A 12343-nucleotide genomic window follows, 5' to 3' on the forward strand; every position below is an offset into this window, starting at 1 on the left:
GATGGAAGAACCTGCAGGAAGGACTATCATCTCAGCAGCATGTCATTAATCAGACCATTATGGTGGCTAGGCAGAAGCCACTCTTGGGGACAGGGAGACTGGTCAGAATTGAGGGAAGAATAAATGCTGCCAAATACAGAGAGGTCCTTGAAGAAAACCAGCTCCAGAGTGCACACAACCTCTGACTGGGGTGATGGTTCACCTTTCAGCACGACAATGACCTGAAGCCTACAGCCAAGACAACGCTGGAGTGGCTTCAGGACAAGTCTCTGATTGTCCTTGAGTGGCCCAGGCAAAGCCCAGACTTAAACCCCATAGAACATCTGTGGAACATCTGATGAAGATGGCAGTCCACAGACCCTTCCCATCCAATCTGAAGGAGCTTCAGAGATCTGCCAGGAAGAATGAGATAAAGTTTTCACTTAGTCATTATGGGTTCTTGAGTGTGGATTGATAGGCAAAATGTTACATTCTGAAACCATTGTATATTAGTTAAATTAAAAGGTTAATTTACCATTCTGAATTCCAATACATTCAAGAGTCATCTGGGTCATTGTTACTGTCCATTCATCTGGAATTAAATGTCTGGTGTCCATTTCGCTCATATTTTCAACCTAAAGTATAATACCAGAACTGTTTGTGTTCCCGCTGTTTCCGGTGTAACTTCGGGTGTTTCCGTCAGCAATAATTTTATTCAATATTTAGCCATACTAACAAAAATTCCCGCGGCGGTAGGCGGAAACATGCAAACGTTAGAAAGTCATCCTAAAGCACTGATCTAGTTAGTCTCTGAACTTATGTAGGCATATATTGCAGCTAGAGTCTAGACAATCAAATAAGCTGACGTCAGGTGGCAGACATTTAATAAGTAGATGAAATTGTCTTTTAACTGAATGTTCATCTGTAAACAGAATTGGGTGTCTTTGGAGATGTTGTGAATGCTCAGTTGGTGATGAGGTCTCCCACATTAGCCTAGCTGAATCTACTTCTTATATTTCAAATTCTGTTTAAAGGTACAATAGGTACGGGGGCGACATGGCTCAGGCAGGAAGAGCAGTCGTCTGGCAGTCGGAGGGTTGCCGGTTCGATCCCCCGCCCGGGCTGTGTTGAAGTGTCCCTGAGCAAGACACCTAACCCCCAAATGCTCCTGACGAGCTGGTCGGGGCCTTGCATGGCAGCCAATCGCCGTTGGTGTGTGAATGTGTGTATGAATGGGTGAATGGAGAAGCATCAATTGTACAGCACTTTGGATAAAGGCACTATATAAATGCCTGCCATTTACCATTTAGGTAATTTTGGGCTCCTAATGGTCAAGAGAGGAATTGCAGCAACAAACACCCTCAAACCACAACATTGACTGTTTTGGAAAGTTAACCTTGACAAACACGTTTGGTGTCTTTTTGTAGTGTTCTAGTAAGAAAATATTGGCCGAACAGGTGACTTTATGAAATGATTTAGTGATTTTAGTGTGCTGCATAACACTATGTTTTCACTTGAGCTAACCAACTATCCCAAGTGAAAAAATAATATACTTGGAATAGTACTAGAAAGCATTATGAATGACAAAAATGTCTTTGCTTATCCCTATAATTACAATTCATTATAATGTCATGGGTGCTTAATTGGACCGAAGTTGACCAAGAGTGTGAGCAAAGATTTCCAAAGTGTAATTGGACCTTCAATGACAAGTGGACATGGCTTATGATCTGTCAATTGGTCTAATATGTGTGGGGTGAGTCATTATTTGGAAACTTACCATTTAAAAATTATGGTGACCAAAATTCACAATATTAGAAAGGAACCATATAAGTTGATTTTAAATAACAATTTACTATTTCAGTTTTGCTGAGGTCCCCTTAAGGCTCCTTCATGGACCAAGTTGCAGAACTGAAGTGGCTGAAAACACTCACTTTTCCTTTATGGAACAATATATCACTGCTCCAACAGGAACACATAAGTTTTTTGCTGAATGGTTACCAGCTTGCCACTTTTGTGGACTATGCAGTGTAGGGCCGAAGCTGTTTGTCAACAAAGTTTTGTTCTCTTTATGAATTCCTGTTTAGACTATGTCCTGCCAATGCATTTTCTCTCCGCCTGCAACTTGGAAATCTATACCTCTTGGTCACTGCTGTGTGGATCATCACCGCCAAACTAGACCGTGTTCCTAATTTTGACACTAAATTATTGCATTACTAAATTACGGATTGCACATATGATCATTACAGGCTAAATCTAATTTCTGACATTTGTACTGCCAAGTGATTTCTGCCTGGCAGATATTCTGACCACACAAATTGTCATCTATTCAGATTCAACCCTTTGTTATAGGGAAGTTGTAAAAAGTGGTTTTACATTATCAGACTGAACCGTCTTGTTTAATGAGTTGGTTTATGAACACACGCTTCTGTCAGTGTGATTGAGTTCTTGAATTATTTTGGCTCCCACCCCTATGATAAAGTCAATAAAACCACTAAAGCATAAAGAAGCCAGTTTTATAAAGATGTCATGTTTGCCATAAATCATTAAGTTATCTAAAATGCCTTCGGCACATGGAATTCCCAGCTTACTCCAGCACAGGTTCTGCCTTTCTGGCTTAATCGGTACTATAGCTTTCACACTAGGTAACAATACACTTACATCAGATTTGCTTAACAATTTGTCTTTGGAATCCAAAGATGGCCTCAGTAAGAAATCAAACTGTTCTCAGCTCAAAAATCTGAAGATTTTCATCAGAATATATTGTGCTTATGATATTATAGCTGTAAATTATGCAGTTCTTTCCTGCCAGTAGGTAGGGGAAATGTGTATTGTAGGGAAAATCAAGCCATCCATTCAGGGATGTCTGGCATGTGACTCCTGCATTCTTCTAATGCTCTTCTGAGCAACTGTTACTCATTGCATCATGAAGGTTGCTGAAATAAGACTTCCCCTTCATTCAGACCCTTCATGTCATCATTGCAAAAAATATCCTCATTAGCAGTCAATACCTCCTCGAAAATTCATATATTTTTCTTTGCTTCTAATGTGTTCATATGCAGTGGCAGGTTACAGATGCATGGTTTCAATGTAAATTTTATGACTTGTTAGCAGAGTGTTAAAATAATTACATCCATGGGTCTCATGAGTGCGACACTAGCCACAACTGCTAGTTTCAGGTTTTTGTCTCAGCTATGTTACAAGCCAACTATGACAGGAAATCTTATGTTGTAGGGTCCGTTTAACTTGGGCTACTACTGCATTTTCCTTGCCAAAAAAATATAGCAGCTGTTATATTTCATACTGCGCTATCATATTATGTGGGCTGTAAGAGCACATTGTCCATGAAAAAAAGAAGCTTATTATGACCGATTGCCCATAGGTGCTTGGGCTGTCCCTTTTTCTGAATAAATCAGAAATTTGTTTCTGTTCAAATTTGCTACTGTCAAAAAATGTCAATAAAAGATTACCCAAATGAATAAACATTATGCCCCAGTTATAATATTAATATTATAAATGGTATTATCAAGTCAGACTGTCTGTTTTTAGCCTCCTGCTTTTTGCATGGCTCTGGGTTGAAAGGCCTGGACCAGTGGACCCCTGTGGCATTACCAGCGGAGAATACCTTCAGAGGAAGCGTCCTTCAGGAGGCCCGACTGTGGATTTTCGAATGACGTCTCTCATTAACAAGGCATTTTCACCCACAGAACTTCCGTTCAATAGATGTTTTTTGTTTTTCTGGTAGGGCTTTGAGTTTTTGTATTGCAGAAAGCTGTTGTTGGCAGCGTTTATGGGTTTCAGTGCTTTTTTGGTTGAAGTTGAGTCCAGGGTTATGACTAGGCATTTCATGGCCTCTACAGTTTCAACCGCCACTCCTCTCATGGTGATGGGGCTGTGGGGGAGGTTGGCAGGGGGGCTAATGAGGAGTTCTTTCTTGATTAAATTGAGCTGAAGATAGTTGTCATACCAGGTGGTGAAGTGAGTGATTGTGTCCTGATAGACAGTGAGGGTATTATTGTTGTTCAGGAGTGCTAGGATGCCAGTGTTGCCCGCGTATGTAAAGTAGGTGGTAACAGGGGATAGGCTCTGGCAGTCGTTGGTGTAGAGGTTGTAGATGAAAGGGCTCAGGTCACAGCATTGTGGTGCCCTGGTGTTGGGGATTATGGTGGGTGACGGGTCTTTGGCTGAGGGAATTGTGTGTCCATGACAAAATGTGGGGGTGGACCATGGAGGTGTTGTGGCTTCTCAATCATCTGGTGGTGCTGTATGGTGTTAAAGGTTGAACTGAAGTCAATGAAGTGTATCCTGCCATAGTCGTACCGTGGTCTGCCTTTTAGGCAGACAGGCAGTTGTCGAGGTGGGGTTTGACTTATGGGAGGATGCTGCTTAGCACCCCAACCTCTCAAGATACTTAATCATCACTGATGTAATGTTGGTTGATGTCTTCCATTGTACTGGTGGTGATGAGTATGGATTCCCGGAACAGGGAGTAGAAGACCAGGGCAAGTTCCGGGGCACAGCACTTGAGGACCCACCCTGAGATGCCATCTGGACTGGATGCCTTGTTGGTGCTGCACTTCATCAGCTGCCATCATCTGTGAAGGGTATGGTGGGCACCAGTTCAGGGTGTTGAGTGGGTAGCGACTTCAGGGGGTCCTCACACTCCGCTTTGTAGTCCTTGGTGTCAAACCGAGCATAAGAGTTGTTGAGATTACAAGCAAAGGTGAGGGGGTCTGTGTCTGGTGTTGGTGGCACTTTCTGTCTTTCAGGGGGACCAGGTCCTTTCATCGGTAAGCTTCTTTCTTTTCCTCCAGCTAGTGCTTGATCTCTGGTGTAATCCATGATATTGAGTTTGGGTAATCTGCTGGGGATTGTAAGGGCTAGGCAAAACTGTATGCAGTCTGTGATGACAGGGACCTCATCTATGCCACTCTGAAAGACTGTCCAGTCAGTGCAGCCCAAACAACTTTGCAGAGTTGTAATGGCGTCCTCCGACCACTGGCTGATGCTGTGCGTTGTTGGGTTGCATTGTTTCAGTTGCTGCTTGTAACGCAAAAGCTGTGACAGGATGTTATGATCCGTGCTGCCCAGCAGTTTAGGAGCTGTAGCAGTTTATGCATCAGTAACATTGCCAGTATAAGTTTTAGTATGAATGGTTAAAGATTGTTGCACTTTGTCCAGATTACAGCTGTTAAAATCCCCCTATGCTAGGTACGTACTTAAAGGAATACGCCATCATTTTGGGAAATATACATTTTTTTCGACTTAGACAAGATGTTAAATTTCATTTTCATTTGTGTGCATTCACTGGCTCTGTTTCCATGTTAGCATAATGTGTTAGCTTAGCATAAATGCTTGAAGCTGATAGGAGTCAGTAGCCTACCTCCTTCAAAGTGAAGGAATACACCTTACAGCATCTCCGAAACTGTCTTATTTACACAAGGTATCATATGTATTTGAAATACCAGTGTGGGGAATTATTATTTATTTTAAACGAGAGGCGTTGTTTTCTGAGAAGTTAGAACTATAACCACTGAAGACACATATATCCTTCTGCTGCTGGTTGAGCCTCCCTTCTTTCCCGCTCAGCATCAAAAAGCAGTAGTTCCTCATCTGTAAACTCAGGCTCAAACAGATAAGATTTTGGATCATTGTCTGCCTAGAATAAATTATCTTCATCCTCTCTTACAAAGTCAGCCATGATCAGAAGTAAATTGTTTGCTAGCTAGCTAGTCATCTGAGTTTTGTTTACAAGTGAGTGAGCGCACTTTGTGCCGGATTTGTCTCTACCTTTACATTACATTTTAGTCATTTGGCAGATGCTTTTAATCCAAAGCGATTTACAAGTGCATAGGTTCTTCCACAAGTCAAAGCATCACATCCATAACTAGTCATCATAAGAGCAATTTCTTTTTTTCTTTTTTTGGGGGGGGGGGGGGGTTAGACAAGGGATAGGGATAGGGATATCAGAAAGGGGGGCGGGGGAAATCAGGAGGGAGGGCTAAGGTAGAGTTTGAAAAGGTGTGTTTTTAGTCTGCGTCGAAATATGGGGAGGGATTCTGCTGTCCTGACAGTGGTAGGCAAGTCATTCCACCACTGAGGAACCAGAACGGAAAACAGGCATGAACATGCAGCTCGACCGCCAGGTGCTCGTAGTTAGGGAACCATAAGGCGACCAGAGCTGGCAGACCGGAGTGGTCTAGGCGGGGAGTAGGGAGTGATCAAGGATTGTATGTAAGGTGGGGCAGTCCCCTTAGCAGCCTGAAATGCCAACACTAGGGCCTTGAATCGGATGCGTGCGGCAATAGGAAGCTAGTGGAGGCCAATGAGAAGCGGGGTGACATGAGCCGACCTGGGCTGACTGGTGATCAGGCGGGCTGCAGCATTCTGGACCAGCTGGAGGAGCTTGATGGCACACGCTGGGAGACCGGCTAGGAGGGAGTTGCAGTAATCCAGGCGGGAAATGACGAGCGCCTGGACTTGGAGCTGGGTGGCTTTCTCCGTCAGGAGATGACGGATACGGCATATATTGTACAGAACAAAGCTGCAGGTTCTGGCAGTGGAGGATACTTGTGGAGCCAGAGTGAGGCAGTTATCTAGAGTTACCGCAAGATTCTTTGCCGTAAGGGAGGAGGAAACTACAACAGTCAGTGAGAGGTCGATTGACGGAGAGGACTTAGCCGGGATGTAGAGAAGCTCAGTTTTGGCAAGGTTAAGCTTCAGGTGGTGGGAAGTCATCCACTCAGAGATATCAGCCAAGCAGGCAGAGATCTGTGTGGTGACCTGGGTATCGGGGGGGAAGGAAGGTGTGCGGATCACAGCGCTCAATCAGTGGAAGACGGAAGGTGAAGGGTGAAATATATTGTTGCATTCGTCTGTACAATCCCAAGAGTACCATATGGATGGTTAAAAAAATGACTAGAGGTGCATCGAAACCACTTTATCAGAAACGAGTACCAAGTACTTAATTAAGAGGATCAGCTGATACCGAGAACCGAGCCGAATAGGCTACTTATTATGTTAGTAGTCATTCATGCCGACATTCAGAAGCTGCTCACGTCTGTGCACGGATTGTTGTAGTGTTCTCTGCTTTTCCTGGCTAGTGCTCAATAGTTGCTGCTATTTCATTGTAGTGTATTAATCGTGCTCATTTGGGTGACGAACCGTTAGATATTTTATTAGGGTCAATGTGTTAAAGTTTCTGAAATTGAGCCTCAAACCCGCTCTTAAAAAAATATGCATATGTTCGACTTGGATAATCGCGAATATAGACATTATATGCATTCGTTATTTTCTCCTTCTGAAACATTTTCTACCGTGCTAATTATGCGCAATTGGGGACTGCAAGCTCTGGCCCGCTCAAATGGCAACTTCAGCACCATTGAAATACCGGCAGCTAATTTCTCACAAATGAAAGCATTCTCAAACTTTGAAAATAAGTTGCCATGTCTTTGGCTTAGGCTAATGAGCACAAAATGGCAGCCTATATAACAGTAACGTTTAGAGATAACTAACAATGTCCTATCACCTTTGTAAAGCAACACAACAGACAATTTTGAACTTGTGTGTAGCTGATACACACACAGCTGATCAGCGCCTCATAGCTTCAGTGAGAGCAAAATAATTTGTGAACTAATTCTGCTAATAATTTGTGAGGAATTTGCTAAATGATGTGAACTGGTGGGCTCCTTTGTTCTTGTCTAAACAATCATGGTTTATTGCTCTTTTCAGTATGGAAGAGTGTCACCCCCTAAGCTCCCTTCCCCAACTGAATAATATATGGCAAGAGTCCTGTGTGTGTTTTTCTACTTATCTGTATCTGCCTAGGTATAAAGATGGGTAAAACTTTAAAACTACGAATGCTTGTACTTCTCTCCATGATCATGAAATAAAGCTGGACCATGATTGAAGTAGACCTGAATTATTCTGAACTGAATTATTCCTTGACAAATTCCAACCACCGGCAAGCATCTGCATATATATATATACAGCCACTTCAGGTACAATGACAATGGATAAATAGTGGTGGAGGAGGAGGAGAACTGCACCAGCACCAATGAGTGCCAGTGAAGGGGAAGTTTGGGAAAAATATAACCCAATATAACAAAAGATTTGCCCAAATTATGACAAGCCGCCCAGCACAATAACATAAAAATAACATAAAAAATGATGTGCATGTCATTAAAGTAATGGTCGTGGCATCTGAATGGCTGTATCGGCACCGATACCAATGCTTCAGATGGTATCCGTGCACCTCTTTTTATGCACTTCTCTTTGGTAGTGGTTCTGCTCATCTGTAAGACTCAGAACTTCAACGCTATTGCACCATGTGACAAGTTGAAGTGTGGATCATTGTGGCAGAATGGCAGAGGCTGTTGTGACGTCAAGCTGGTGATGGACTAAAGAGACTATGTGAGAGAGCTAGGGTGCCCTGGATATGATCATATGTGCATTGCATGGGCAAGCCCCGAAATGAGCAATTCGCCAAACACTGGGCTGCAACCTGGTCGGAGCAGGGGCCGGCACGGGCATCACAAACTACACTGACACCAAAATTGCAGTGCGCTGCTCAATCTTGAGTGACACACCTCGAACAGTGGCTCTCCTCTCATTTTGGCGCATCAAGCTACGAAATTACCAAGCGGCTCAGGCACGTCAACATCCATGATGAAAATATTATTTCACCAGTGCAATGGCTGGAAAATAGAGCCCTCAGTCACGTAAATGTTCGTATTGTGCCTTCAACATTCACGGGAGTGCTAAGACAGACAAGACCACTGTACTACTATCTAGATGTTGCCATGTGGTACAGCATTCATTGTATACCTTGTTTCACAATTACACAACCATTGCCCATTGTCAAATGATACATTATTATACAACTATTATTGCTTATGTTGGTGCCTTCAAATTATAACCCACTATGTGTTTTTTGGACTGTATTAAAAACACTCACTTGATATTACATAGATGCCATGAGGTGGAGATGCTCCTCAGGTCCCTGTTTCATGAAACCGCTCAAAGTTATGTTTGTAGCACGTGTGAGAAGCGCGTAGACCTTGGAACTGTGCCTAGGCAACGATTCATTGCGTTGCATGTAGCACGCAGCCTCTAATGATTGTTGTCTGGCTACAAGCCATAGCCATCTATCTCAGGCCTCACACCGCTCGTGTGCTCTTGCAAGCTTCAAATCCAAGATTCAGGCCGCAGTGAAGACCCTTTCAGCTGCTGTGTCTCCTCAGTGGTCGACAGGGTGATGCACCAGGGCTGGTAACCTGATCCAGCCTTGTTCTGGGAGGCTGGGAAGAGTGTCTTGACCTTTGAACTCCATCTCTCCTGACTGTAGAGGACTCTCATGCTACTTTGGAGTCTACTTATAATGAGTATACCAACTCAGACATCTTATATAAGGTATACAGCCAGGTCCATAAATATTGGGACATCGACACAATTCTCCTCTTTTTGGCTCTATACACCACCACAATGGATTTGAAATAAAACGAACAAGATATGCTTTAACTGCAGACTTTCAGCTTTAATTTGAGGGTATGTACATCCAAATCAGGTGAACGGTATAGGAATTACAACAGTTTCTATATGTGCCTCCCACTTTTTAAGGGACCAAAAGTAAGGGGACAAACTAACAATCATAAATCAAACTTTCACTTTTTAATACTTGGTTGCAAATCCTTTGCAGTCAATTACCGCCTGAAGTCTGGAACGCATAGACATCACAGGACGCTGGGTTTCATCCCTGGTGATGCTCAGCCAGGCCTCTACTGCAACTGTCTTCGGTATGTTGCATATTTATATTGTATGTTGAATGTTATGGATTGCATTCAAACTTATAATGTAGAAAGGCAAACTCCTGGCAAGGCCCTGACACCCCATAAATACCAATGTATTCTGGTGTCTCTCCAGTGACAACTCAGGAGGTTGGGCCCTTAGGTTGCAGGCGTAGATAAGGGTATCTAATTTTGATGTTAGGATAGCAGCATTCTTAGAATCAATATAATTCCCTGTTCCTAATCTAATATAAACATCTCTATCCATAATCAACACATGCAAATAATGTAGTAGTCTTATTAGGCTATTATAAATACATCTCAAGAGCTAACACAGACTTCAACTGTGTTAAGGAAAGTGTGATATAATAGTCAAATTCTAAAACTAAAAAAAACTGTTTAGAATTATGCATGAAATTATGCATCTTAAAAACAGATTGCAACTTTAGTAGCAATAACTACAATTGAACAGTTCCTATAATTTGTTATTTGTCTTTCACATTGCTGTGGGTATTTTAGCCCACTTTACTTTGCAGAACTGCTTTAAGGAACTGCAAAGGAAACTCCAGAAGGGATGAGAGAAAAAGTTGTTGAAATATATCTGTCTGGAAAGGGTTACAAAACCATTTCTAAGGATCTGGGACTCCACTGAACCACAGTGAGAGCCATTATCGCCAAATTGAGAACAATTGGAATGGTGGTGAATATTCCTCCAAAAGGCACAATGACAAGTAATCCAGGAAGTCACACATAATCCCCGAAGAACATCCAAATACTTGCAGGCCTCAAGCCTCAGCTATATCTGTGTTTACGACTCTACAATAGGAAAGATGCTGGGCAAGGGGTTCATGAGAGAGTAGCAAGGTGGAAACGAAGAGGAACATCAATGCTCATCTGACAATTGCAAAAATATCATACCAAAAGTCAAACATGGTGATATTAGTGTGATGGTGTGTGGAAGCTTTTGCTTTGCGTGTTATTATTGAAGGAACCATGAATGCTTTGTACCAGAAAATTCTTAAGGGGAATGTGTCTAGTCAACTGTCCATGAGCTGAAGCTGAAGCGTAACTGGGTTATTCAACAAGACAACAATCCAAAACATAAAAGCAAGTCCACATAAAAAAAATAAAAAATGATATGAAATACAATATATGCAATAATAGAGGAAATCAGAAAGGCAAATCCTTTTTTTTCTTTTTAAAACTCACAGCACTGTATGTACCATTGTATGTAATGTAATGTAATGTAATGTAATCTAATCTAATCTAATCTAATGTCACTTGTAAAACAAAGAGACTGACTCTGTTTCTTGCAAGTGTTTCCAGTCACAGAACACAAAGCAATTGTTACTAAAGGGGCATGTGTGAATCCCATCATGGACAGTAAAATTGTAGTCTGTGCTCAGAGTCCCCCCTGCCCCCCCCCGGAATACATTTGTGAGTCAGTATCTTCCAGAGCTGTTTTGCACCCCCTCCCTCTCAATCGAGTTGTCTTGTTTGTACAGCTGTAGAGGCCTACTCTGCTCTGAAGTGTTCACGTCAATGTCTATATTTAAGCCCTTCTTCCTCCATTACACGATTGAACATTTACATTTTTTAAATTAAGAGTTCTCTTCTTCTTCTGAATCCACCCTTCTTTGGGTCTACCAACACCGTTCATAATTTAATGTCTAGAATTAGTGGGTTTTTATTTTTTATTTTTTTTATTTTTGTGTATCAAAAATCTATAATTGAAACACTGTAATAATTTAATATTAGACAGTTTGATACAATGTTTCTTTTCTGTTTCTTGGGTGTGCCAGTTTACATTTGAAAGCCCAAAACCCTGTTCTTTGATCATTTCATTTGGCTGGACATATTTATTGCTGTAAGATGATATTGCAGTTATTCTGATAATTGAAATATCAAAGTGCAGAGTATGCTAAGGAATTGAGGAGCAGTCTTATATAATCATGTAAGCATATAAACGTATTTGATTGTTTGCTTACCATGTGAAATCCTTGCTTGTGAGTTGATTAGGCTGGAAGCAACTTGCAAAAGTTGAAAGGAGCAAATCATACTGATTCTAGTGTTCATTATTACTGAATATCTTGTCATAACAATGGAGTGTATACTTCATATTTTCACATAAAACAGGCTGGCAGTGATTTTTTTCCTTTAACTTAAAATAGATGATCCTTCTAGTCAGCACTGGTGCATAATCGCAAGGCCCTCTTGTTGTTGCTAAGTCTGATTATTATTGTTTTTCTTTTTTTTACTTATGTAAAAATGTTTCAAAACCTTTTTACCCTTATTTGAAAGGAACAGACATGTATTTTTCTTTCACGTAATGGTATATCGTGAAAAAAGAAGAAAAATATCCTAGGTTTTCCAGCCTGCCACAATGAAGTTGGCTGGACTTGCCTGCTGCGGATTTCACCCATGAGGAAAAGCCACACCTCTATTTCCTCTTCCTGTTTCTGTCTCAGCAGGACAGGCAGAGGGCAGAGAGGACTGGGCTGAAGGAAAAGGAGAAGAGGGGAGGGGAGGGAAGGGGAGAGGGGAGAGGGGTGGTGGAGCTCTGCTCTGCAAGCTGCAAACTG

General features: G+C 41.9%; 1 protein-coding gene across 6 annotated transcripts in view; it reads left to right on the forward strand.

Annotated features, from left to right (window-relative positions):
• The window catches only part of phactr2 (phosphatase and actin regulator 2), a 67318-nt gene that overhangs the window by 14947 nt on the left and 40028 nt on the right, over positions 1-12343 (forward strand). Inside the window, exon 2 of one of the 6 annotated variants that reach the window (XM_061221678.1) lies at positions 9674-9770. The exons of the other annotated variants lie outside the window; for them this stretch is intronic. Coding sequence (XP_061077662.1) covers positions 9737-9770 — 34 coding nt within the window. The 5' untranslated portion in view covers positions 9674-9736. The remainder of the gene's footprint in view (positions 1-9673; positions 9771-12343) is intronic. 6 annotated transcript variants of the gene reach the window in all.

Source organism: Conger conger, chromosome 2, assembly GCF_963514075.1.
Source record: "Conger conger chromosome 2, fConCon1.1, whole genome shotgun sequence".
Lineage (NCBI taxonomy): Eukaryota > Metazoa > Chordata > Actinopteri > Anguilliformes > Congridae > Conger > Conger conger.